This window comes from Thamnophis elegans, chromosome 13 (genome assembly GCF_009769535.1).
Source record: "Thamnophis elegans isolate rThaEle1 chromosome 13, rThaEle1.pri, whole genome shotgun sequence".
NCBI lineage: Eukaryota > Metazoa > Chordata > Lepidosauria > Squamata > Colubridae > Thamnophis > Thamnophis elegans.
The window spans coordinates 24,137,917-24,165,737 of NC_045553.1; the positions used below are offsets into that span (position 1 = coordinate 24,137,917).

The 27,821-nt window shown below is 43.9% G+C and overlaps 1 protein-coding gene across 2 annotated transcripts; it reads left to right on the forward strand.

Annotated features, from left to right (window-relative positions):
* Positions 1–27,492, forward strand: IDO2 (indoleamine 2,3-dioxygenase 2). 2 transcript variants are annotated; one of them, XM_032229951.1, is made up of 10 exons: positions 1–252; positions 2,449–2,544; positions 6,665–6,784; positions 9,114–9,232; positions 10,418–10,432; positions 11,903–12,002; positions 13,483–13,600; positions 17,775–17,826; positions 24,856–25,004; positions 27,059–27,492. In XM_032229951.1, the coding sequence occupies exons 1-10, from the start codon at positions 154–156 to the stop codon at positions 27,403–27,405; spliced, it is 1,215 nt and encodes a 404-aa protein (XP_032085842.1). In that variant the 5' UTR covers positions 1–153; the 3' UTR covers positions 27,406–27,492. The 2 variants fall into 2 exon arrangements, with proteins under 2 accessions (XP_032085842.1, XP_032085843.1); XM_032229952.1 differs by lacking the exon at positions 2,449–2,544.
* The last annotated feature ends 329 nt before the right edge of the window (positions 27,493–27,821 follow it).

Here is a 27,821-nt window from a genome sequence, read left to right on the forward strand (position 1 = left end):
AGGAGGAGAGGAAATACTTCACCTAATCAAAATCTATTAATAGTTACAAGTAAGGTTGCCTTGGTCAGGAGTTACTGTGGGATTCTGAGCTTCACTTCATCCCAAATTCCGTCAGCTAAAAATTCCCAAGCGTGGCTGTTAAATCTCATAAGAATGGAGAACTCTACACTTTCTGTGAAACAGAAGCCGGCATTCACACTGAAGAGATTTCATATTTCTGAAGACTATGGTTTCCTTCTTCCAAATCCACTGGTAGGTACAGCCTTTTGCCAAAAACTAAAGGTGTGGGAAGAAGGAGAAATCATTCAAATGCTGGGCCCAAGGAAGGAAGGAAGTTGAGGAAGAAGAGTCCCTCTGATCTTTCCCATGATTGTCTACTTCTGTTGATGGATTTGGGCTTGCAGAGAGAGGCAGAATGATCTGGGATTGTTTTGGGATTCGGGATTTGAATATTTAAGAAACCCTACACCACTTCAGAGAAATGGTTATCCAACATGTTCTTAAAAACTTCCATTCAAAACTTCTGGAGGCAACTTCTGTTCCACTGATTAATTGTTTTAACTGTCAGGAAGTTTCTCCTTAGTTCTAAGTTGCTTCTCTCTTTGATTAGTTTCCACCCATTGCTTCTTGTCCTTCTCTCGGTCCTTTGGAAAATAGCTTGACCCTCCTCCTCTCTGTGGCAGCCCCTCAAATATTGGAAGACTGCTATCATGTCTCCCCTGGTCCTTCTCTTCACTAGACTAGCCAGGCACAGGTCCTGCAACCGTTCCTCATATGTTATAGCCTCCAGTCCCCTAATAATCTTTGTTGCTCTTCTCTGCACTCTTTCTAGAGTCTCAACATATTTTTAACAGTATGGTGACCAAAACTGGATGAAGGATTCTAGGTGTGGTCTTACTAAGGCTTTAAAACAGCTTGACCCCCTACTCTTTGTGGCAGCCCCTCAAATATTGGAAGACTGCTATCATGTCTCCCTTAGTCCTTCTCTTCACTAGATTAGCCATGCCCAGTTCCTGCAGCCGTTCATCGTATGTTTTAGCCTCCGATCCCCTAATAATCTTTGTTGCTCTTCTCTGCACTCTTTGTCAACATCTTTTTATATAGTGGCGACATAATGAATGTTGTCTGTCTCTAAATAAATAGAGACTTGAAGATACCATTCCATTGAGCTAGTGATCTGTGAAATGACATAAGATAAGTTTTGTTGGGAGAAGAAAGCTTCTTTTTAATGGATTATTTTTTAATTGATAGCAATCAAATGCCTGTAACAATGCATAACCTTCTGGGACAAAAGATCTAAGGAGAGAGAATGATTGAAGCTAGAAGAAAAAATATATATAATTGATACAAAGTAAATGAGAATTAAGTCTGCTTTACATAGTAGTACATTGCTCAGAGTAGGTAGAATGTTGTTAGGTAGAATGGGATGCTATGTAAATTAGATGAATGAATAAATAAAATCGGTTACCTTAATGTCAATTATGAATATATTCCCTTTCCACATGCTGAAAAAGTTTCTTTCCATGCCTCCCCAAACTCTTTGATGTGTCCTTCTGCTATATCTCTTGAGAGTGCAGAGTGCACTCTCTAGAAAGAGTGCAGGGAAGAGCAACCAGGATAATTAGGGGACTAGTGGTCACAGCAAGTGGGGTTGGCTAGTCTAATGAAGAGAAGGACCAGGGAAGACATGAGAGCAGGGTTTCAATATTTGAGGGGATGCCACAGAGAGGAGGGAATCAAGCTGTTTTCCAAAGCACCTGAAGGCCAGACAAGGAATAATGGATGGAAATGGATCAAGGAGAGATTCAACCTGGAAATAAGGAGACATTTTCTGACAGTGAGAGCAATCAACCCATGGAACAGAAGTTGCCTTTGGAGGTTGTGGGAGCTCCATTCCTGGAAGCTTTCAAGAAGAGACTGGACTGCCACCTGTCAGAAATGGTGTAGGGTCTCCTGCTTGGGTAGGGTGGGGTTGGGCTAGATGACCCACAAGGTCCCTTCCAACTCTGTTAATCTGAAACAAATCTGTCTTAAAGAAAAACAAGGAACGAACAAATGACATTCCCCTATCCTCACACAAATACACTGTATGTTGGCCAAGCTTAGAATATCTGTTCTTCGGGACACCGGTAGCGAATGTGAAACTGGATTTTCTAGCTGGCGCAGCTGGGAATTAGCAACTATTGGAGAACTCCAAGTTCTCAATTTCTCCACTTTGAGGATGATAATTCCTTTTAGAAGTTTTTTTTAAATTAAAGAGTAGAAAAACTGCACTGAACTATCCTCAACATCCTAAGCCAGTGTTCACAGTAGGCATTGGATGCTGGGAATTGTAATCTCACAATGACTAAGGATCATGGGCTCTCCATTTCCAACCTAATCTGAACAATTCTATGTATACAATTAATTTATATAATCACATTACTTTTTTTGACCTCTCTTTTTAAGAAAGAACTTCCTCCTTTCTATAGTCCATGGATGGAGATTGCTCATCGGTTAGTTTACTTAATTGAGAGCCATCAACTTCGTTTCCAGGTCAACAAGGTACTGAAATTCCTTCTCACGCATGACATTTAACCATGGAGATCCGACATTGTGCTTCATCATGCTGTAGGACAGGGGTCTCCAACCATGGCAACTTTGTGGACTTCAACTCCAAGAGTTCCTCTCCTGGTTGGGGAATTCTGGAAGTTGAAGTTTACAAGTCTTAAAGTTGCCAAGGTTGGAGACCTCTGCTCTAGGAAGCATGTTTCCTTTCTTTATTGCATACTAGAGGAGTGGATGCTAACTTCCCTATCAGACTTGTCTTTGAGTTGGGATCTCCACTTTTACTTTTTGAAACACCCTGAGCCATTTGTGTATATTGTGGCCTGTCAACTGCCAGCAGAGCTGGCAGCAAAGTCGGACAGTGAGGCGGTTGAGGAGGAGCATGGGCCAGTCCTGGAGGCTGGGGAAGGCTCGGACGAGGGCTCTGCATCGGAGGCAGAGACAGGGCCAAGGCCATCTAGCAGTGATCAGGTGCCTATGGAGCTAGACAGCAGTGAGGCAGAAGAACAGCTGGAGCCTGTTCCTAGTATGCGCATGCACAGAGCTGCCAGAAGAAAAGAACAACTGAGAAATCAGGGTAGACTTGGGAGTAAAGACAATGGTGGAAGGGGATTGGCTCCTCCCATAGGAAATAAAAGAGGAGCGAAAGGGGAGTGGGCTTTTGCAGGAAACTATTCGTTCATTCGGTCATTAGATTCATTTCAGGAGTGTGAAGATCTGTCCGTGAATCTCAGAGACTCTGTGCCCAGTCTTTCTTTGCACAGTACCGCGTTTGGAAAATATTTACATGGCAGCTTTCCAAGATAGATAAGGTCTGTGGTTATAAATATTCCTTTGAAAGACTGTTTGCCAGGCCTTCCTTGAATGTGATGGAGAGGAATTCACATTTGTTTAATAAAAGGGGTTTTGTCTGCCTCGTGCTTTTTGGGGAAGCCTCGGTCAGAACAGTGTGCTCTCAGTATTTGTCTTGCTAAAAATAGGATATGAATTGGCAGGAGATATTTGATTTGTGAGTGTGAGGCAGGACAAAGCAAGAGGAAGAGAACAAAATTTTTGCAAAGTGCTTGGAAAGGTAAACAAAACATGCATTCTTTAAAAATACACCTGGAATAGTGAACCCTCTGCTTTTTTCTCTGCAATGCTGCAAAAGTTCCTGTAGATGGCACTTGTTCCACAGAAGAGAAAATAACGTTGCTTAGATGACATATTTAAAATCTGCTTTCTATTTATATGTAATCCTGTAATTTATATGTAATAAATGACACATCAAAAGACAAAAGAGAAAGTAACAAAAACAAGAGGGTGTAAAAAATAAAAAGAAAGCATACAAGGCTTACAGTCTTTCCCCAAAATGTTTTTGTTATGTGTTCTTTGACCAAATCTGTTTAGCCATTTTGGCAAATTATGACATTCCTTCTCCTTTTAAAGTAGACTGGTAACAATTAATATAAAGAACTTGAACATTGGGCACTATCTAACAAAATGAAATTCAATGGTGAAAAAAAGTAAAGATCTACAATTAGGCAAGAAAAACAAAATGCACAGGTCCAGTATAGGTGGTACCTTGCTCAATAGGAGTAACTGTGAGAGGGATCTTGGAGTCCTAGTGGACAGCCATTTAAATAGGAGCCAGCTGTGTGCAGCAGCTGCCAAAGAAAGCCAACACAGTTCTAGGCTGCATCAACAGAGGGATAGAATCAAGATCATATGAAGTGTTGACACTGCTTTATAAGGCCTTGGTAAGGCCACACTTGGAATATTTGCATCCAGTTTTGGCCACCACCATGTAAAAAAGATGTGGAGACTCTAGAAAGAGTGCAGAGAAGAGCAACAAAGATGATTAGGAGACTGGAGGCTAAAAGATATGAAGAATGGTTGCAGGAACTGGATATGTCTAGTTTAATGAAAAGAAGGACTAGGGGAGATATGATAGCAGTGTTCCAATATCCCAGGGGTTGCCACAAAGAAGAGGGAGTCAAACTATTCTCCAAGGCACCCGAGGGTAGAACAAGAAGCAACGGGTGGAAATTAATGAAGGAGAGAAGCAACTTAGAACTAAGGAGAAATTTCCTGACAATGAGAACAATTAATCAGTGGAACAACTTGCTTCCAGAAGTTGTGAATGGTCCAACACTGGAAGTCTTTAAGAAGATGTTGGATAGCCATTTGTCTGAAATGGTATAGGTTTTCTTGTCGAGGCAGGGGGTTGGACTAGAAGACCTCCAAGGTCCCTTCCAACTCTGCTATTGTATTGTATTGTATTAAGAATTTAGTACTCAATAATCAATAATATTGATGAGAAGGGATGATAAAGGTAAAAGAGTTCCAGCAAACACTCTTTTTGAAACAGGGCAATGTGGCACAGCAAATCTCTTGCCCATTTCTTCTCGGTTTTTCTGTGCTAGCTTGCTTTTTGTGAAGCAGTAGAAGTACCAATGCCTCATTACTGTTTCATAGTCTCATTTCTAAGGGACTAGGACTAGGGACTAAGTGGCTCAGTGGCTAAGACTCTGAACCTGTCGATCAGAAAGGTTGGCAGTTTGGCAATTCGACTCCCTAGCACTGTGTAACGGAGTGACCTCCCGTTACTTGTCTCAGCTTCTGCCAACCTAGCAGTTCAAAAGCATGTAAAAAATGCATGTAGAAAAATAGGGACCACCTTTGGTGGGAAGGGAACAGCGTTCCATGCACCTTTGACATTTAGTCATGCTGGCCATATGACCACGGAGACGTCTTCGGACAGTGCTGGCTCTTCAGCCTTGAGAATCAGGAACGACTAGCATGTATGTGTAAGGGGAACCTTTTCCTTTACCTTAGTCTCATTCCTAACGGGGTAATAGCTCTCATATCCATGTAGCTGAACTGGGAACAACATATAGCCAATCCACATTTGAAGTTACCTTATTCATGTGCAGGAGCTACAGTGGTGTTAGAGTGCCGTATTGCAGGCTAACTCTGCCCACTGCCAGGAGTTCGAAGCACAGTGTGACATATAGTCATAAGTCACTTTTTCCAGTGCTGTTGTAGCTTTGAATGGTCACTAAATGAAGTGTTGTTAAGGACTACCCATGCAGCAATCTCTACTGTATGCTTCCCTTCCTCTTTGTTTCTTTCCTTTTCAACCATTCTTAAGGGTTGCACTAGATAATGAGGTGTGATCAGTGATTTCCTTTCTAGTGTTTGATGTATGATGGCTGATTTACACACCGCCATCTTCATTCCAAGCTGCAGAAATCGGGTGCTAAATGCACAGGCTTGTGGCTTCCTAGCCCTCAGCAGCTGTTGCGTTGTGATTCGCCGGAGAAAAATGGGAGTTTTGCAGGCGTTATGTCGGAATGAAAAAGGCAAACTTATCAAAGTTAAATAGAAATGGAATGAGTTTATTGATCAGATGTCTTCCACAGGAGAAAGTATTCAATTGTGTAAAAAAGGGTTCAGATGGTATGAAAAACTGCTTTTATGTATTTATTCTTAATAGAATAGTCTTTAGTGGAAGGAAGGAAGGAAGGAAGGGAAAGGAAGGGGAAAAAAGGAAGGAGAAGGAAGAAGGGAGGGGAAGGAAAGAAAGGATGGAAGGAGAAGGAAGAAGGAAAGGAAGGAAAGGAAGGAGAAGAAGAAGGGGAAGGAAGGGATGGAAGGAGAAAGAAGAAGTGCACAAAAGGAAGTAAAGAAAGGAGAAGGAAGAAGGGAAGGGAAGGGAAGGAAGGAAAGGAAGAAAAAAGGAGAAGAAGGGAAGGGAAGGAAGGAAGGAAAGGAGAAGGAAGAAGGGAAGGGAAAGAAGGAAAGGAAGGAAAGGGAGGAAAGGAAGGAAAGGAAGGAAAGAGAGGAAAGGAAGGAAAGGAAGGAAAGAGACGAAAGAAGGGAAGGAAAGGAAAGGAAGAAAAGGAAGGAAAGAAAGAAGGAAAGGAATCACTGGAGGCTTTCAAGAAGAGACTGGACAACCATTTGTCTGAAATGGTATAGGTCACCTGCTTGGGCAGGGAGTTGGACTAGAAGACCTCCAAGGTCCCTTCCAACTTTATTGTTCTGTTCTATGAGGGAGGGAGGGACATGGTGGTGGGATGAAACCCATTAATAACAATATTATTTTTCTTTAACAATTTTTCTCTTTCAACAGATGCCTCTACTAAGCTGCCAGTACCTCCAAGGCCACCGAGAACTCTATTTGGCCCACCTGGTCCTCAGTTTCATCACGATGGGCTACGTCTGGCAGGAAGGCGAAAAAGAGGTCCCCAAGGTATATTAGCCCGTACTTTAGAATGTTGGTCTTTCTTAAGCCTGATTTGGCCCAGCGGTATCTGCAGGAAACCAGGAGGATGCAAAGGGTAAACCCAGATGCAATGGTGCCACCCTACAAATGCCACAATTAAATAATGCCGGTTTGCCAAGTGCCCAAATTTGATCCTGTGACTATGGGGATGCAGCAACGGTCATAGGTGCAAGGAGCAGTTATAAGTCACTTTTTTGTTGTTATAACTTTGAAATGGGCGCTAAACGAATGGTTCAAAGTTAAGTCTGCTTGTAGTCTTCTTCAGTGCTTTTAGTCTAACATTGGGCAATAGGGACTTACAATTTTTTTTACTTTTTGTCCCAAAGTTGCTTTTATTTCAAGAGGCAACTGGACTTTCTAGGTTTTTCTTTTGAAGACGTTTCGCTTCTCATCCAAGAAGCTTCTTCAGCTTTGACTGGATGGTGGGGAATGGAAGGGTTTATATTCCTTGCAGACAGCTGGACATTTGTATCCTTTTAGAGAGTTGTTGAGGCCACTTGGAGGTTTATCTGTGTCCTCAGGGTCACCTGAGTGGTGCAAATGGTTCCTTTAGTCTGCAGTTTTTCCCCCTCTGGAAATCCGTTCCTACTCCCACACCATTCAAAGGTTCTTCATCCCAAATTGTATGGCTAAAAGTCTGTAGAGATTCTCAGTCTTCCAGGTCATGGTTGTCCCAAAGGTGCTTTTTCAAGAGGCAACTGAACTTTTCATTTGAAGACGTTTCGCTTTTCATCCAAGAAGCTTCTTCAGCTCTGACTGGATGCGGGGGAATGGAAGAATGGATACTCCTTGAAGACAGCTGGATATTTGCATCCTTTTAGCGCTGTGATGGCGAACGTATGCCACACGTGGCACATGTAGAACATGGAACCCTCTCTGTGGGCAGGCGAACCATCACCCCAGCTCAGCTCTATAGTGCATGCTTGGCCCCCCTCTCACTGGCCAGCTGATCTTTGGGTCACTGCCACGCCAGCTGATGCATATGGGGGGGGGCGCACGTGTAGGCACAGGGGGCGGGGGAGCAGTGCACCCCCTGTGCTTTGTTTTTGGTCCCAGGAGGCTGCAGGCATGCTAGGCCCAAAACGAGGTGTGCGGGGTGGGGTGGGTTCGAACACACATGCGTGTGTGTGGGTGTGTGGCACATACATGTGCACGGGGAAGGGCGCATTGTAATGCGCACATTGCATTATGCATGCGCGCTTTTGGCACAGGACGACAAAAAGGTTGGCAAATCAGAGGTGGGTTTGGACTGGTTCAGCTGAACCGGTAGTGGTTTGGCAGCCCGGGTCTCTGGAACCGGCAGCGACGCAGGCCTGCCACACCCCCAAAACAGTTCTCCAATGGGGCCACCATCTTGATTTTTGGTTCTGCGCATGCGCAGAACAATTGTAACTGCACAAATTTATTTATTTTCTCTTTTTAATGTTTTGCACATGGGCAGACCTATTTTTGTGCAAATGTGCGAGCGAGTGAAGCAAGAGTGCAACATTTTTGAGCACACCAAACCGGCAGTAATGCCGGAAGCAACCCACCCCTGGTGCAAATGGGTGAGTTGCAGTGGTGAGTTGCAGAGGGTACGTTCCAGTACGGGCATACCAGTGCCTGCCTGGAGCACCGGGTACCATTCCAGTACAGTGCTCCGGAGGGCCCACCCGCCCACCTGAGCTCCTTTCCTGTATTTGAGCTCTTTGGCGCTTCCGCGTACAGAGTGCACGGCACCTGCGCCATGCTCCGCCCAGCAGCTGGAGCGTCGCTGAGGCTTGCGGAGATGTTGCAAGAGGTAAGAACGCATGTGTGTGCTGCGCGCATTTATGTACATGCTGTGCACGTTCATGTGGTGGACCCTGGGCCCCATTGCACCGTATCGGTTGCACCGGGATCTGGAACCCCCCATTGGTGTGCAGCCTTCTTGGAACTGTCGACAAGACTGTTCAACAGTTCCAAGAAGGCTCCACACCCATTTGCACCATGCAGGTGACCCTGAGGACACAGCTAAACCTTCAGGTGACCTTAACGGCCCACAAAAAGAATGCAAATGCCCTGCTGTCTGCAAGGAGTGTAGATCATTCCACATCCAGTCAGAGCTTCTTGGATGAGAAGCGAAACGTCTTCAAAGAAAAACCAAGAAAGTCCAGTTGTCTCTTGAAAAAAAGCACCTTTGGGACAATCATGACCAGCATGACGGAGAATCTCCATAGGCACTTTCTTCTTCTTCTAACCATCTGGATCTCTACTTAAACCCAGTAAGACACGGACACAGGAGAGCTGGGGTTGACCTGCTGGTCTTGTCTTTCAGATCTTGCCACGAAACCTGGCCATCCCTTTTGGAGAAGTCTCTGAAATGCTAAGTCTGCCTCCAATCCTGGTCCACACGGATTTTGTTCTGGTGAACTGGAAGAAGAAAAATCCCCAGGGGTAATAAATCTATTGGCAATGACATCTGTGCTTAATCGTTGGAGATCAATTGTAGCTGGAATCGGGAACCCAAGGGGTTCGAATGAATATAAAGGTTCATCGCCTGTTAACGCTCTCTACAAGAATCTGAACTACTAACGGTCAAAGCAAATGGGCGGTGGATAAGAGTCAGTGGAATTCAAGGTGGCCTGTAAACAAGAGTTAGTGGAATCTCTCTTTTTTTTTAGTGGGGGGGAAATAGAATTTTTTTAAATTTTTGTTCTCTTACATACCATTTTAAGTATACATTAACATAATTCTTCTTCTCCTTTACATTTGTCATTCTTATACATTTATTATTTCATTTAATAGGTTATAATATACAGTTTGGGTTGCTTTACTTACCATCCCTTCCTCCTGTTGTGACACCACCTTATTTTCCCTTTCTCTTCTACCTAGCTCCCTACGTTCTTTCTTCCTTCCTCCGCTCCTTCCCCTTCCTTCTTCCCTTACCTTTCTCCTACTCTTCCTCTTCCCCTCCCTACCCCATCTCCTTCTCCTCCTCTCCCTTCCATCCTCCTCTCCTTGCCTCTTTCTTCTTTCCCCCGTCTTCCTTTCCTTCTCTCCTACTCTCTCCCTTTCTTTTTCTATTGTTGTAGGTGTCTCCTTCAGATATTTCCTTGGGATGGTATTTCGAGTCAGCGGAATCTCTGATGGGCACGAAGGCACTCGAGACTGATGACATGGCATGACCCATCCCTCTGGCTCAGTCTGGCCATCTTCTACATCAACCTTAAATGTTGAATTGTCTAATGGGATGTTTCCACATGGAGCAGTTTTTGTTATCAGCAACTTTTTTTTTTTAAAAAAGCAAATGACCATAGAGTTTATTAGAATTCTAATATTAAAGAATTACATTAGAACAATAGCTTACTAGCTCTGTTAATATTTCACGAGGCGCAAGGTTGACTCAGCCTTCCGTCCTTCCGAGGTGGGTAAAATGAGGAGCCAGATTGTTGGGGGCAATAGGCTGACTCTGCAAACTGCTTAGAGAGCGCGATAAAGCACTGGGAAGCGGTATATACATCTATGTGCTATTGCTATTGTTGTTAAAAGCACAGTTGTACCATGATGGACTTTACTGATTTCATCTCTTGATTTTGCTTCCTTGGGCATGTTGGCGGATGTCATCTCAATTTCTCCAAGGCGTCTGGAAATTGAGTAAGTCTTTGAGAATCCTTAGGGTTTTTTTTTTTTTTTTTGCAGGACAAGATTGATTTAGTGATCACCTTGGAGTCAATTTTCAGGCTGTTTGAAGTCAAACAGCTGCTACTTTTAGGAAGACAGCTTATGTTTACATTGTTCGCAGCTCCTATTTTTTTGCCAGTTATGCTCCCACAGAATAGCAAACGGAGATTTAGGAGAATCATTTTTCTCCATCAAACAGTTGCTTGGTGGTAGGTTGCAGCTTTCCTCTCAAGCGCAAATGGCAAACTAACCAGAAATGGGTTTGTTTAGCAAGTAATTGCTTGCCTCCTTTCCGGGCCATTACTGACACCCAAGGTGTATTTGACTCTTTATTTCACCGAGCTTTGTTTCTCCTTGGCTTAGGATTCTCCATTGGAATTCTAATCTAATGCCAAATTGAGATATGCCCTTCAGTGGTTCTGGTTTATTTCATTTTTCATTGTTAAAGGTAAAGGTTTTCTTGCACATATATGCTAGTTGCTCCTGACTCTAGGGGGCAGTGCTCATCTCCATTTCAAAGCCGAAGAGCCAGTGCTGTCCGAAGATGTCTCCGGGGTCATGTGGCTGGCATGACTAAATGCTGAAGGTGCACAGAATGCTGTTACCTTCCCACCAAAGGTGGTTCCTATTTTTCTACTTGCATTTTTAGGTGCTTTCAAACTGCTAGGTTGGCAGAAGCTGGGACAAGTAAAGGGAGCTCACTCTGTTATGCAGCGCTAGGGATTCGAACCGCTGAACTGCCGACCTTTCTGATCGACAAGCTCAGTGTCTTGGCCACTGAGCCATCACTGTAACGCTTCCTTTTTTAAGTTACTTATAAAGAAACAGGGTGGGAAAAAAAAGGCTACCAATCCTTTTGGTGTTCAGGCATGAGTGCCTTGTGAGAGGGAGCACATGCAGTGAATAAACTTGCATAAGGTCAGCCAGGAATTACCAAACATCATACAGCAATATGCAATATTGTTTTTATTGGAATTCATTGTTGAAATATATTTTTATGCAACAGCTACAATAGTATTCAGCCAGTAGATAGCACTGTTTACAAGTTAGGATCTATAGTACTGTATATACTTTATGCTCTTGTGTTCCTGTTTCCTGTCACAGTTAAAATAGTTGAGCAGTAAAGCACATGGTGACTGTACTCTTTGTTTACTCTGTGCTGCTGTATAGAAACAGAGTTTTTTTTTGGCCAAACAGAATTTGCCCAAAAAACAGCCTGAAAACAGCTTGAAAAATGGCTGGAAAATAGGTTATTTTCTGGGTCGTTTTCCATGCATGCATATGTATTTCGGTTTGGGCATTGGGTGACGAAAATGTTTGCCATCACTGTTAAAGATTGTTTTGTACACCTTGGGCTTTTTTTGAGAAACAACCCTTCCTTTGAAAGAAGTAATAAACACTTGTACCTCCTTTCCTAGACTTTTGGTTTTGTTCTCTTCCCAGGAATCTGGAGCCCATAGTTACCTTCCCTGGAGGAACAAGCACAGTTGGGTTCATCCTTGTCAGTTTACTGACTGAGAAAGTTGCTGCACCAGGATTGAAGGTCTAGTCGTCTCCTAAATTAATTATCAATGTTTGCTTTGGCTGTTTTTTAAGGGATCGAGAGGAGCATTCCCCAGCATTTTGGCTAATCTGAAAACTTGTTGAGTTACACCAAACAAGCTAGACTAGGTTAAAACAAGCTGGTAGCCTATAATTTAGCAAATAGTGGTAATCCAACCAGCGTCAATGTAGTCATTACATTAAGTTCTACTCCAGGAGTATCAAATTTAATTTCATTGAGGGCCACATCAGGGCTGTGTTCAGGGGAGAGTTCCTGCCAGCATTACTACCAGTTCGGCGCCCCAAAATGTTTGCTATGCATTTGCACCTTAAAAGGTCTGTGCATGCACACCCACCAAGCCATGCTTAAAAAAGGAAAAAAAATGTTTTTTTCAATGACAATTGTTCTGTGCATGTGCAGAACAGAAAATCAAGATGGCACCGCCAAGGATAGAACCGGTTTGGGTACGTGTCCAGCCGAGTTACTACCTACTTGGCCGAACCAGTCTGAACCAGTAGGAACCCACCTGTGGTTGTGTTTGACCTTGGGTGGGGGGCTGGGGGGTGTGTGGCTGGGGTAGGTGTGGTCAGCTCAATGTCACTCATGTTGGGGGCCCCTGTGGTGACCCGAGAGCTCTGCCAGTGAAAACAGGCTCCTGAGCTTCGTTTTCGGCTGTGTTGGCCTCCTGCAACCCTCTGCGACTGAAAAAGGAGCTCCGGAAGGCCGCACACAGCCCTCCCAATCTCCCTTTTCATTGGAAGAGGAGCCAAGGTGGCACATTGGTTAAATGCAGCACTGCAGGTTACTTCAGCTGACTGCAGTTCAGCAGTTCGGCTGTTCAAATCTCACCGGCTCAAGATTGACTCAGCCTTCCATCCTTCCGAGGTGGGTAAAATGAGGACCCGGATTGTTGTTGGGGGCAATATGCTGACTCTGTAAACCGCTTAGAGAGGGCTGAAAGCCCTATGAAGCGGTATATAAGTCTAACTATTGCTATTGCTTTGAGCCAGTCCGTGTCTGTTTCCAGGGCGGCCCCATAGGCCGTATCTATGTGTCCCGGGGGTTGGATCCGGGGTGGGTTCCTGTCGACATTACTGCTGGTTTGGTGCACACATGTGCATTTGCACCTAAAAAGGTCTGCGCACGTGTGCAATGTTAGAAAAGGGAAATAAATTACATTTTTGCAATGAAGGTTGTTCTGCACATGCATACAGAAAATCAAGATGGTGGCGCCGAGGATAAAACCGGTTTGGGTGCGTGTCTGACTGAGTTACTACCTACTCATCCGAATCAGTACAAACCGGTATGAACCAGTACGAACCAGTAGGAACCTACCTCTGAAATCAATGCTTTAAAAATAAATAAATAGCCAACAAAATGCAAAGCTCTAATGAAGCCAATCGATTCCTGCAAGGCAATTCAGCATTGCTGGGGATCAGGCAGCATGTGAATTTAAACAGAGTTGTCTCCTTTCCTGCAGGCGATTGCCAAGGCTGTGAATGGACTTCTTCAGCCAGATGACCAAATCCTGGCTGAAGCCTTGCAAGAAGTGACAAACACACTTCAAGAAATGACCAAAACTCTGAAGAAAATGCATGGTAAGCCTGTGACCCCAACATACTTAGATATAGACATAAAACATCAGAGTTGGAAGGGACCTTGGAGGTCCTCTAGTCCAACCCCCTGCTCAAGCAGGAGGGTTTATACCGTTCCAGATTGGCTGTCCAACCTCTTCTTCATGAGTTGGCAATAAAAACATACTCCTATTTAGAAATGTCCACTGTAAGAAAATATTAATGATTTAATATTATATATTAAATAATAAAATAATGAAAGGGGCACGGTGGCTCAATGCCTAAGATGCTGAGCTTGTCAATCAGGTTGGCAGTTCAGTGGTTTGAATCCCTAGCACCGCATAAGGGAGTGAGCTCCTGTTACTTGTCCCAGCTTCTGCCAGCCTAGCAGTTCGAAAGCACGTAAAAAATGCAAGTAGAAAAATAGGGACCATCTTTGGTGGGAAGGGAACAGCGTTCTGTGCACCTTCAGCATTGAGTCATGCCAGCCACATGACCACGGAGATGTCTTCGGACAATGCTGGCTCTTAAGAGCCGACGTGGCACAGTGGTTAGGGTGCAGTACTGCAGGCCACTTCTGCTGACTGTTATCTGCTGTTCAGCGGTTCTAATCTCACCGGCTCAAGGTTGACTCAACCTTCCATCCTTCTGAGGTGGGTGAAATGAGGACCCAGACTGTGGGGGCGATATGCTGACTCTGTAAACCGCTTAGAGAGGGCTGAAAGCCCTATGAAGCGGTATATGTCTAACTGCTATTGCTATTGCTATACTCAGCTTTGAAATGGAGATAAGCACTGCTCCCTAGAGTTGGGAACGACTAGCACATATGTGCAAGAATGTGAACATGCATATATTTTGTTGGTTTGGGCATGCACACTTTGGGCACTCGTTCTGGAAATGGTTAGCCATCACTGGACTAGAAGATCTACAACCCTTCCAGCTCTATTCTGATTGAGGATCGAACTTCCTGGCAGTCAGAAGAATTAGCCTGCAATACTGAATTCTAACCACTGCGCCACCACGGCTTATATACACTTATGTAAAACTCCTGTGCTTTGATTTTTTTTTTTTTTAAAAAAAGATGCAGTCAAAATTGCCTTAATCTCAAACCGGAATAAAATACCCGAGAGAGAGAGAAAAAAAAATAGCCCATGGATTCTAATTGCACCTGAACTGCACAGGGATAATTTTAGTAAGAAAACCATTTTGCTGAATCTTCCTCTAGGGTTGCTCTGGGGAGAACATTAGAAAGAGCATCAGTAGTTGTGACAGGAGAGAGAGTAAATCTTTAATGCTGCAAGGAGGCTTTGAATTTCCCTCTGTGCTTGACAGATCTCAGATGCTTTTGAATCACAGTATTGTGTGGCTCAATATCGTTGATTTGTTGCTTGGTTATTTTCTCGGCCTTTTTTGCAGCCTCGATATTAACGAAGCCTTTGATGATTACCCACCGTTTAGTTCTGTAATGATCTCTTGTGATTAGGGAAAGCAACATCCACTGGGGGCTAGAATGGAGGCTCAGCTAAATGAATAGAATTGTTTCAAATGTTGGCCCCTCTCCTGCCTCCAATCTCAGTGCTGCATTTGGTTCACATTCTCAAGGTCAATAAATAAATAAACTTTAAAAGGCAGAATGTGTCACTTCTCACAGACAGCAGAACCAGAAACAAGTCGTAGTTGTACCCTGTATTATGGAAAATGACCAACTAATTTTGCATTGAATAATATAATACAAACCTCATCTTCTTTGAATGACCCCATAATCCCTTGCAAGGTGGAGCTTGGGCAACTAAAGAGAGCAGTGGTGGGATTCATTTTTTTTTACTACTGGTTCTGTGGGGGTGGCTTGGTGGGCGTGGCAGGGGAAGGTTACTGCAAAATCCCCATTTCCTCCTGATCAGCTGGGACTTGGGAGGCAGAGAATAGATGGGGGCGGAGCCAGCCAGAGGTGGCATTTACCAGTTCTCTAAACTACTCAAAATTTCTGCCACCGGTTCTCCAGAACTGGTCAGAACCTGCTGAATACCTCTGGAATGAGGCTAGCAGAGTGTTTTACTGGCCAGATGCCCTTCCTGTCACCAATGTGGAATTTTGTTCAACAGATACTGTATATATATGTTGTTCAACATATACTGTATATGCCCAGAGGAAAAATAAATCAACCTCTAGCTAGGATTGAATAATAATAATAATAATAATATGATATGATATGATATCATATCTCATATCATATCACATCACATCACAACACAACACAACAATATAACAACATAACATAACATAATATAATACAACACAACATAACATAACAATATAACATAACAATATAACATAACATAACAATAACATAACAATATAATATAACATAACAATATAGCATAACAAAACACAACATAACAATATAACATAACATACCGTAACGTAATGTAACGTAACATAACATAACAACATAACAATATAGCATAACATAACATAACACAACACAATATAACAATATAACATAACAAACCGTAACGTAACGTAACATAACATAACATAACAACATAACAATATAACATAACAATATAACATAACGTAACGTAATATAACATAACATAACAATATAACATAACAATATAACATAACATAACATAACATAACATAACATAACAACATAACATAACATAACATAACATAACATAACAATATAGCATAACATAACACAATATAACAATATAACATAACATACCATAACGTAACATAACATAACATAACAACATAACAATATAACATAACAATATAACATAACGTAACGTAACGTAACATAACATAACATAACAATATAACATAACAATATAACATAACATAACATAACATAACAATATAGCATAACATAACATAACATAACAACATAACAATATAACATAACAATATAACATAACGTAACGTAACGTAACATAACATAACATAACAATATAACATAACAATATAACATAACAATATAACATAACATAACATAACATAACATAACATAACATAACATAACATAACAATATAGCATAACATAACACAATATAACAATATAACATAACATACCGTAACGTAACATAACATAACATAACAACATAACAATATAACATAACAATATAACATAACGTAACGTAACGTAACATAACATAACATAACAATATAACATAACAATATAACATAACATAACATAACAATATAGCATAACATAACACAACACAATATAACAATATAACATAACATACCGTAACGTAACGTAACATAACATAACATAGCATAACATAACAACATAACAATATAATATAACAATATAACATAACGTAACATAACAATATAACATAACATAACATAACATAACACAACACAACATAACATAACAATAATATACAACACAATACAATATAATTAGCATAACGTAGCATAGTATAACATAACATAATGTAACGTAACTTAACATAACATAACATCACAGAACACCACATCACATAACATAACGTAGTGCAGTGCAATGCAATGCAGTGCAATGCAATGCAGTACAATACAATACAATTATGGTTAGGACAAACATCGTCTTTGTCTTCAATAGAAAACAAACAAAGGTCATATTTGATGGTCCATAGAGCAGGCATGCAGAATTGCAGAATAGCAGAGCTGAAAGGGGCTTGGGGAGGTCTTCTGCTCGAGCAGGTCTCTTCTTAAAAACCTCCAGGGATGAAGTACCCACAACTTCTGGAGGCAAGTTGTTCCCCTGGTTAATTGTTCTCACTGTCAGGAAATTTCTCCTCAGTTCAAAGTTGCCTCTCTCCTTGATTAGTTTCCACCCATTGCTTCATGTTCTGCCCTCAGGTGCTTTGGAGAATAGTTTGACCCCCCTCTTCTTTGTGGCAACCCCTGAGATATTGGAACACTGCCATCATGTTTCTCCTAGTCCTTCTCTCTATTAAACTAGACATACCCAATTCTTGCAACTGTTCATCATATGTTTTAACCTCCAGACCCCTGAAATTATCTTTGTTGCTCTTCTCTGCACTCTCTATCTCACAGCATTGCTGTTGAGCCATGTGCCACCTATTCTGTATTTATGCACTTGGTTCTTCTTGTGTAAGTGTAAAATGTTACATTCATACTTAACCTTGCACTTATTAAGTATATCCGGCAAACTGACCTGATCTTTATGTGCTCTGATTCCTAGATTATGTGGATCCTTCAGTCTTTTATGGAGTGACAAGAATATTTTTTTCTGGGTAAGTACAGCTACATTCCTTTGGTTTTAAAAAGCATTTTCCAAGGAGAACCGTAGAGAGGAGCAACTGTTGATATTGAGAAAACCCACAGTGCCAACTGACTTGGGGGCTTTCCTTGTTCTCTAAGAACTAACCCAAACATCTGTACTGATTAGACATGGCAAACAAGGGTTCCTACCATTTTCCTTTGGGATGTACTATTCCTTTTCACAATTTTCAGAGCATTTATTCTGAAGTGGTACATAAGGCTACAAAGCTCCTTATCTGTTTGGGAAGGGGGGATAGCTCAGGATTATCCTCCCTTCGTACCTCCCTCTTTGGGAAGGATATTTCAGGACTAAACTTCCTTCTTCTTTCCCCTTTCTCTCTCTCTCTTTCCTTCCTCCCTCCTCCCTCCCTCTTTGGAAGGATATCTCAGGACTAAACCAACTTCCTCTTTTCCACTTTCTCTCTCCTCCCTCCCTCCCTCCTTCCCTCCCTCTTTGGAAGGGGTATCTCAAGACTAAACTTCCTTTGTCTTTCCCCTTTCTCTCTATCTCTTTCCTTCTTCCTTCCTTCCTTCCTTCCTTCCTTCCTTCCTTCCTTCCTTCCTTCTTCCTCCCTCCCTCCCTCCTTCTTTGGGAGGGGTATCTCAGAACTAAACTTCCTTCTTCTTTCCTCTTTCTCTCCTTCCTTCCTTCCTTCCTTCCTTCCTTCCTTCCTTCCTTCCTTCCTTCCTTCATCCCCCTTTTCTCTCTCTCTCCCTGCTTCCTCCCTCCCTCCCTCCTTCCCTCTTTGGGAGGGGTATCTCAGGACTAAACCAACTTTCTCTTTCCCACTTTCTCTCTCCTCCCTCCCTCCCTCCCTCCCCCCCCTCCCTCTTTGGAAGGGGTATCTCAAGACTAAACTTCCTTTGTCTTTCCCCTTTCTCTCTCTCTCCTTCCTTCCTTCCTTCCTTCCTTCCTTCCTTCTTCCTCCCTCCCTCCCTCCTTCTTTGGGAGGGGTATCTCAGAACTAAACTTTCTTCTTCTTTCCTCTTTCTCTCCTTCCTTCCTTCCTTCCTTCCTTCCTTCATCCCCCTTTTCTCTCTCTCTCCCTGCTTCCTCCCTCCCTCCTTCCCTCTTTGGGAGGGGTATCTCAGGACTAAACCAACTTTCTCTTTCCCACTTTCTCTCTCCTCCCTCCCTCCCTCCCTCCCCCCCTCCCTCCCTCTTTGGAAGGGGTATCTCAAGACTAAACTTCCTTTGTCTTTCCCCATTCTCTCTCTCTCCTTCCTTCCTTCCTTCCTTTTTTCTCCATCCTTCCTTCCTTCCTTCCTTCCTTCTTCCTCCCTCCCTCCCTCCTTCTTTGGGAGGGGTATCTCAGAACTAAACTTTCTTCTTCTTTCCTCTTTCTCTCCTTCCTTCCTTCCTTCCTTCCTTCCTTCCTTCCTTCCTTCCTTCATCCCCCTTTTCTCTCTCTCTCCCTGCTTCCTCCCTCCCTCCTTCCTTCTTTGGGAGGGGTATCTCAGGACTAAACAACTTCCTCTTTCCCACTTTGTCTCTCCTCCCTCCCTCCCTCCCTCCCTCCCTCCGTCTTTGGAAGGGGTATTTCAGGACTAAACTTCCTTTGTCTTTCCCCTTTCTCTCTCTCTCTCTCTCTCTCTCTCTCTCTCTCCTTCCTTCCTTCCTTCCTTCCTTCCTTCCTTCCTTCCTTCCTTCCTTCTTCCTCCCTCCCTCCCTCTTTGGGAGGGATATCTCAGGAGTAAATTTCCTTCTTCTTTCCTCTTTCTCTCTCTCTCTCCTTCCTTCCTTCATCCCCCTTTTCTCTCTCTCTCCCTGCTTCCTCCCTCCCTCCCTCCTTCCCTCTTTGGGAGGGGTATCTCAGGACTAAACTTCCTTCTTCTTTCCCCTTTCACCTTTCTCCTTCCTTCCTTCCTTCCTTCCTTCCTTCCTTCCTTCCTTCCTTCCTTCCCCCTTTCCGTTCCCTCCTTCCTTATCTTTTCTTCTTGAGCAACCATTCATCTCACCCCATCCTTTGGCCTGCATTTTCCATTAATATACTGTATATGTTTTTAAACCCCATTATTTTGATCCTCCCCAAATCACCATCCTTTGGTGTGAGAGGACAGATTTCAGCACGAAGGATGCCTTCATTTGTTGCTCCACTTCGAACATGTGAACTGTGCAGATTTGCATCGAAATCTGAATTGGAGGAGGGCCCTCCTGACCTTTCTGACTCCTTAGCGTTGCTTTGAGAAAGTGCCTGGACTGTAAATGAAGGAGGAGAATGGATGAATCCCACCCCTGACTAGCACACTCTCAATCCAAATCTTTATGACCCCTTCTCTTGCACAAAGCATGCCGGGGGGGGGGGGGGCTGTTAATCTCTTCCTTAATGTTTGGTTTCCCAAGGCCACATTAGCTAATTGTGTTGCCTTCACTTAATCAAGGCCCCTCATTAAACCTTCATTAAAATTCGGATGTGTTGAAGCAGAGAGGGGAAGAAATGATACTTAGGAGGAAGTGGAACTTGACTACAAAGCAAAATTCTCCCTTTGGGCATTGCACAATCCCTACGTGAATACAAACTTGTTGCTAGATTGCCGGTATAAAAGTAGGTTACGAGAAACCATTTTGCCAGGGTTCCAAGTAAGACCCTCAATGAAAGAAAACTCAGAGGCTTGAGTTCCTCAAAGTTCCATTAGAGTTTATTAGAGATGTCATATTGGCACATCTGGGAAAACCTGAATCTGAAAGGCTCCAGGTTTTCCCCACCCAAAAGAAAGTCCAAGTCCTTTCTTTTAAATAAAATTTTCATTTTATTTTAATTCAAACATCATCTTCCATTAAGCAGTGTGTCATCTGGGTACACATATATTGTGTGCAAATATTTTATACGACAACAATTACAAATTACATCCATATTTATTATTTTATCTATTCTTAACTTAATATTAATATATACCATACCTAATACTGTAACAATCCTCTTCTTATTTAGCTTTGTTAAAACATTATCTCTTATTTTACTCCTTTGCTTTCTTCCACTTTTCATATTTATTCTCTAACCATGGAGAAAATAATTATATTGTAATAATCAGATAGTTCCTTCTCTTTAATTTCAAATGTTAACCTATTCATTTCTGCACATCCTAATATTTTCCTAATCGCATCCTCATCCATAGGGATATCTTCATTTTTCCAATTTTGGGCAAATGCAATCCTACCTGCAATTATGACATCAATTACAGGGCAAGGTATCCTTAACTGAGAAAGGAATGTTATTATGACTATATATCTCCCATACTCCATATAACTCCACCTCCCAGTTTCCCCCACTTGAAAATGTAGCAGGCCTGAAGGCCCAGTGTAAAAGATGGCTTCCAGGCCTGACACCTTTGTGACTGACACAAGATGAGGCTTTTGCAGGGGTGGGATTCAGCCAGTTCGCAATGGTTCAGCAGAACCAGATGTTAATTTTGCATCCAGTTCACCGAACCGGTTGTTGCAAGAACCAATTGACCCTGCCACCCCTCCCCTCCCCTCCCAGGAGTCTCCACATGGCCCGTTTTGGATGCGAGGTAAGAGCAGGGCCATGCGGAGGCTCTGGGAGCCTCTGGAGCCTTGGGAGGGCAAAAACTCCCCCCCCACACACCTTGGTTCCTGTAGTCTGCAATTTTTTTCTTTGGAAATCTGTTCATACCCCCACACCATTCCAAGGGTCTTCATCCCAAATTGTATAGCTAAAAGTCTGTAGAGATTCTTAGTCATCCAGGTCACAGTTGTCCCAAAGGGGCTTTTTCAGGAGGCAACTGGACTTTCTTGTTCTTTTTCTTTTGAAGACGTTTCACTTTTCATACAAGAAGCTTCATCAGCTCTGACAGGATATTGGAGAATGGAAGGATTTACATACAGACTACGGGAACCATTTGCACCACTCAGATGACCCCAAGGACACAGATAAACCTCCAGGTGGCCTCAACGACCCTCTAAAACAGTGTTTCTCAACCTTGGCGACTTGAAGTCCACAGGACTTCACAGGACTTCAAGTTGCCAAGGTTGAGAAACACTGCTCTAAAAGGATGCAAATGACCAGCTGTCTGCAAGGAATATAAATCCTTCCATTCCCCACTATTCTCTCAGAGCTGAAGAAGCTTCTTGGATGAGAAGCGAGATGTCTTCGAGAGAAAAAACAAGAAAGTCCAATTGCCTCCTGAAAAAAACACCTTTGGGACAATTATGACCTGGATGACAGAGAATCTCTACAGATCTTGTCTTCTCCATTTCTGTCCTAGCAACTCAGAGATTGGGGTGTCCACGAAAGCCCACAAGCCTTGAGCTGCCACTCTTTGCCTTAGATTTAAATAGCAAAGAAACTCACTTCTGAGCATCCGAAATAAAAGGCATGTCTCCAGCTGATCTATTAACTTTATTGTGATTGCTGATTGGCATTGAAGAGATGGAGAACGCAGGCCCTCAATGGACTGCTTCGCATTCTTAGTGGAAAAAGGTCTGAACAGAGGCTGTTGGCATTCACAGTATGTGGCACATCTCCTCCATGGTCACCTGTTGCTGGCCAAAGAGGCTGTGTGGCATACCAAATGCAACCTCTCCACCTCTTGAAAAGGGCTCCCTGTTGCTTGGAGAAATGCCTCCGGGCAACTCAGGTCTTCTGAGCAGCTGCTAGAAAGGCCACTTCTGTTTTGGCTCTGTGTGAGCATTTGAATAAAACAGCAGCCTCAAAATAGATCGGCTGGCTCCCTGGTGCTTCGGTAACATCTGGCAAGGAGGGCAGGTGGCACAGGTCAGCTAATGAGCTGCACACAGCTTGAATCTGTGTGAGCACCAGCTTCTCCACAGTTGATCTGTGGCTCTTGAAATGCATCACTTGGCAGAAGAATTGGAGGCTCAGAAGCTGCCACCCTCCTCCCCTCCTCCCCCTCCTCCGCTTCCTTCTTCCTCCTCTTCCTCTTCCTCTTCCTCCTCCTCCTCCTCCTCCTCCTCCTCCTCCTCCTCCTCCTCCTCCTCCTCCTCGTCCTTCACAGGTCAGCTAATGAGCTGCACACAGCTTGAGTCTCTGTGAGCACCAGCTTCTCCGCAGTTGATCTGTGGCTCTTGAAATGCATCATTTGGCAGAAAAATTGGAGGCTCTGAAGCTGCCACCCTCCTTCTCCTTTTGCTACTTCCTCCTCCTCCTCCTCCTCCTCCTCCTCCTCCTTTAATTTTGCTTCTTCCTGTTCTTATCCTTCTCTTCCTCTCCCTCCTCTCCCCCTCCTCCTCCTTTTGCTTCTTCCTCCTCTTATCCCCATTCAACTCCAACTCCAACTCCTTCTAATTTTGCTTCTTCCTCTTCTTATCCTCCTCCTCCTCCCCCTCCCCCTCTTCCTCCTCTTCTTCTCCACAAACAGTACTTTCTTCTACCACTGATGATGTTACTTAGTTGGGTCATGAAATGTCTGCAAGAAACAACCAAGCTCAGAGAGAACCAAGGATCCCAACCTCCTCCTCCTCCTCCTCCTCCTCCTTCTGCTTCTTCCTATTCTTATCCTCCTCCTCCAACCCCACCTCCTTCTCCTTCTAATTTTGCTGCTGCTGCTGCTGCTGCTGCTGCTGCTGCTGCTGCTGCTGCTGCTGCTGCTGCTCCTCCTCCTCCTCCTCCTCCTCCTCCTCCCAGATTGGAAAGATTCACAACAGTACGGGAGTGAAGATAGTTGCAGTTGCCAATAAACTGTGGTCATGCAACATAGATAGGTTAGATAGGTAGAATAAGCTATTCAAGTGCCTTGAAATTTCCTGACAGATCATTCTTGAACAATATGCATTATTGTTTGTTCTGATGCGCCACAATCGCGGCCTCTCAGCTATTCCCCACATAGAGCTTTGCCTTAGTTCTGGCATGGCCTGTCCTGATTCTGTTTAGGTCTTAGGGTATTATTTCGGCATTATTGATTAGCTGCTGCTGCTTCTGCTTATTTGGTACTGAGTCATGGTGGCGCAGTGGTCAGAATGCAGTACTGAAAGCTACTTCCACTGACTGCTGGCTGCCTGCAGTTTGGCAGATCGAATCTCACCAGGTTCAAGTTCACTTAGCCTTCCATCCTCCTGAGGTTGGTAAAAGGAGGACCCAGATTGTTGGTGGGCAAGATGCTGATTCTGTAAACCACTTAGAGAGGGCTGTGAAGCACTGTGAAGTGGTATAGGAATAGGAATAGGAATAAGTTTATTTATAGGCCGCCCTTTTCCCTGAGGGGACTCAGGGCGGCTAACAACTTATGGGAGGGGATACAAACAGTGACATATAACATAACACGTAATTAAAAAAATAAACAACATTCATTCAGCATTCGGGTGGGGGCGAATCAAATCTTTACCCCCAGGCCTGACGGGATAGCCAGCTCTTGAGGGCTGCGCGGAAGGTCTGAAGGGTGGCGAGGGTACGAATCTCCATGGGGAGATCGTTCCAAAGGGTCGGAGCTGCTACTGAAAAGGCTCTCCTCCGCGTAGTGGCCAGCCAGCACTGGCTGGCAGATGGCACTCGGAGGAGGCCTAATCTATGAGATCTGATAGGTCTCGAGGAGGTAATTGGCAGGAGGCGGTCTCTCAAGTACTCAGATCCACTACCATGAAGGGCTTTGTAGGTGGTAAGAAGCACCTTGAAGCGCACATGGAGATCAACAGGTAGCCAGCGCAGCTCGCGGAGGATAGGTGTTATGTGGGCGAACTGAGGTGCACCCACAATCACTCGCGCCGCCGCATTCTGGACTAGCTGAAGTCGCCGAATGCTCTTCAAGGGCAGCCCCATGTAGAGCACATTGCAGTATTCCAGCCTAGAGGTCACAAGGGCATGAGTGACTGTTGTGAGGGCCTCCCGGTTCAGGTAGGGTCGCAACTGGCGCACCAGGCGAACCTGGGCAAATGCCCCCCTGGTCACAGCCGACAGGTGGTAATCAAAGGTCAGCTGTGGGTCCAGGAGGTATATAAGTCTAAGGGCTGTTGCTATTGGCTGCTACAGAAGGCTATCCACTGGTCCTCTTTTGTGCAACCCATCGGTGCCTTTTCCCTTTTCCAGTTGGAAAGATAATCCTGCGTTACCAGAAGGGTTGCTGTACGAAGGCCTTTGCGAACAGCCTCTGGCGTATTCTGGAGGAAGTGCAGCTCAAAGCTCCACCCTGCATGCCTTCGATGAGCTGCTTGGTATCCAACATCAGAAAGAGAGTGGTAAGAGCTGTCCTTTGCTTGCATGTAGATCCGGCATTGTGTATTGCAATTAGGATAAAACCCCAATGGGTTTTCCAAATCTATCAACTCTTCTTGACCTGGTTCCCAAACATGACAAACCCTCTATAGCTAAATAAATGTTTCATTTATTAGGGACGTCAGTAGCCCCGGCAAAAAGTCTCTCTCAGTCACAGCAGGTTAACAAATCTGTCCTGTAGGGAGATGAATAGTTGTCTGCCACATCTATTCATCTCTGCCCCCTGGCCTTTTATCCCCAGAGCTAGGGTGGGGCTTCGCTAGCAGCAGTGGCTCTTCCGTCCCAAGGACCGGCCCATAGATTTCTACTGCTCTCCTCTCCTCTGCCTTCTGCGTATCCATGCAACCCAGCTGTTCCTTCTATTCCTCATCAGCCCCCTCCAGACCTGTGGGCTGTTGACTCTCCATCTGAGAGCTGACAGATGGCCCAGGATCCACCTCTGTCTCTCTCACTCTCTCTGCCAGCTCTATTCCCTCCTCCTCCTCCTACAGATGTCTCACCCATGGAGGAAACTAATGAAACTTCTTGTAGCTCCTCAAAAGTTGAAAATTAGAGGTCAGGAAAGAAGAGTTCTTCCTTTGCCAAGTTAGCTTTGATGCTCAGGATGAATGTTGACAAAGATCAAAGAGGATGTGTGGAATGGAAATTAAACAAAGAGATTGTGAAAAGGCATGGAAAGAATTTGGATAGTAATCCCATCATGTACCGTATTGGCTTGTCTATAGTGACTCAGTTGCTGATACTATAGAACAGCTTTCCGTAGCTATATACCTATTTCTGTAACTTTTAGCAAGTTGCTTTTCAGGTGTGAAGAATCAACACCATATGTTAAGTTGTGTTAAAATTTATTGCTCAAACCTATCCACAAGAATCTAGTCAACTAATTTTTGGGGGCCTTTTAATGACCCCGTAATCCCTTACAGCGAGGTGGAGTCATGGCAACTGAATGGAGCGGTGTGTTTAGTGGCCGGATGCCCTTCCTGTTGCCAATGCAGAGTTCGCAGTGGATAATTACTCACTATGCCCAGAGAAAAAATATCTGCCGCTACCTAGGCTCGAACTCACAGCTCCCTGATTGTGAGGCAAGACCTCCACCTCTAGGTCACTGCACCACTCAAATCTAACCAACTAAATGTCGGGGTTCCGAAAAGCAACCAGAGTCTAAGGCAAAGTATTGCTCAAAGTTCCAATTTATTAAGAGAGCCACGTTGGCACATCTGGGAAAACCCGAATCTGAAAGCTTCCCGGTTTTCCCCACCCAGATGAAAGTTCAAGATCTTGCCCCCCCCCCCACAAGTCCATCACATGGTCCAATCTTTCACGGCCATGATGACAGTTCCACCCAAACAGTTCCAGTCAGGTGCAGAGGTGCAGAGACAAAGGATGACCTTGGTTTTCTAGAAAGAATTTTGTTATGGCTACATATCATCTAACTCTGTACAATCCCCCCCTCCCCTTTTTCCACAATAGAAACAGCATAGTAGAATAATAGAAAGTGTGTCAGGCCAAAGATCAAAGAGAAATATGGCTGCAGGTCTGACACTAATGTGTAGTGCTAAATTGACACTGGATAAGAGTCAACAGAGTTTGAGAGGGATTGGATTTAGATTGTTTATGGGAACATAATGACTCTAGGCTTATGACTTGCTTCACTCCACCCACAGGTGGGTTGCTAATTTTTTTAGTACCAGTTCGGGTGTGCTCCTGCACGTGTTTGCATGCACACACAAAACACTTCTGTGCATGCAGGACACTTTTGTGCAGAAGCGTCCAGGTGGGTGGGCAGAGCCTCTTGCTGCCGCTACTAACGGTTTGGCCGATCCAGGCCAAACCGATAGCAACCTACCTCTGACTCTGCCCCATAGCTTTCCCAACTCTTCTCCTACATCAACCTTGTGGGCTAGAAATTGTGAGGGATTTAAAAATATCTAAAGGGTTATTTGTTGAGTAGGCGGACTCAATCATTTTAAATTGCCTTGAACCCCACTTATCCATTGCTTTGGTATCTTTTTACCAGCGGCATTTTTGCACAGGATGAGAAAATACATGCCTCCTCACCATCAAGCCTTCATTGAAGAAATCCGGTCTGTCCCTCGACTGAAGGATCATGTCTTATCTTCTGGAAACCAAGACCTTCAGACCCTGTATAACAAGTGCGTGGCTGCTCTTTCTGAACTAAGGACCTACCATATCACCATGGTCACCAAGTACATCCTCATAGCAGCCAAAAAAGCCAAGAACAACGTTTCTCAAACCACAAGCCCTCCATCGTTCCTAGAAGGGGTAGGGACTGGGGGTTCGCGGATTCTGAAATTCTTAAAAAGTGTCCGAGACACAACAAAAGATGCTATGATACAACTCTAAAAGACTGCCCTTTTTTCTCTAGTATAGTCTTTATTGTCATTGTACATCATGTATACAACAAAATTTATTAAATAGAGATTAAAGTGGTGGTGAAATTCATTTTTTTTACTACTACGTCTGTGGGTGTGGCTTGGTGGGTGTGGCAGGGGAAGGATACTGCAAAATCTCCATTCCAACCCCACTGTGGGGCCAGCCAGAGGTGGCATTTGCCAGTTCTCCAAACTACTCAAAATTTCCGCTACTTGTTCTCCAGAACCTGTTAGAACCTGCTGGATTTCACCCCTGGATTAAAGTCATGATTATGGAGCCCACATCAGTCAACATCTCTTGATATGCATATAATAGTAGTGAGCAACTCTTCACCCAGACTGCCTAAAGCAGGGGTGTCAAACTCAAGGCCCGGGGCCCGGATCTGG

Coding starts and splice junctions, on each gene's coding strand:
- IDO2 (XM_032229951.1), top strand. CDS start 154: ATGGAGAACTCTACACTTTCTGTGAAACAGAAGCCGGCATTCACACTG. Junction 13,601..17,774: donor AACTCTGAAGAAAATGCATG/GTAAGCCTGTGA, acceptor TCTGATTCCTAG/ATTATGTGGATCCTTCAGTC. Junction 17,827..24,855: donor ACAAGAATATTTTTTTCTGG/GTAAGTACAGCT, acceptor TCCCTTTTCCAG/TTGGAAAGATAATCCTGCGT.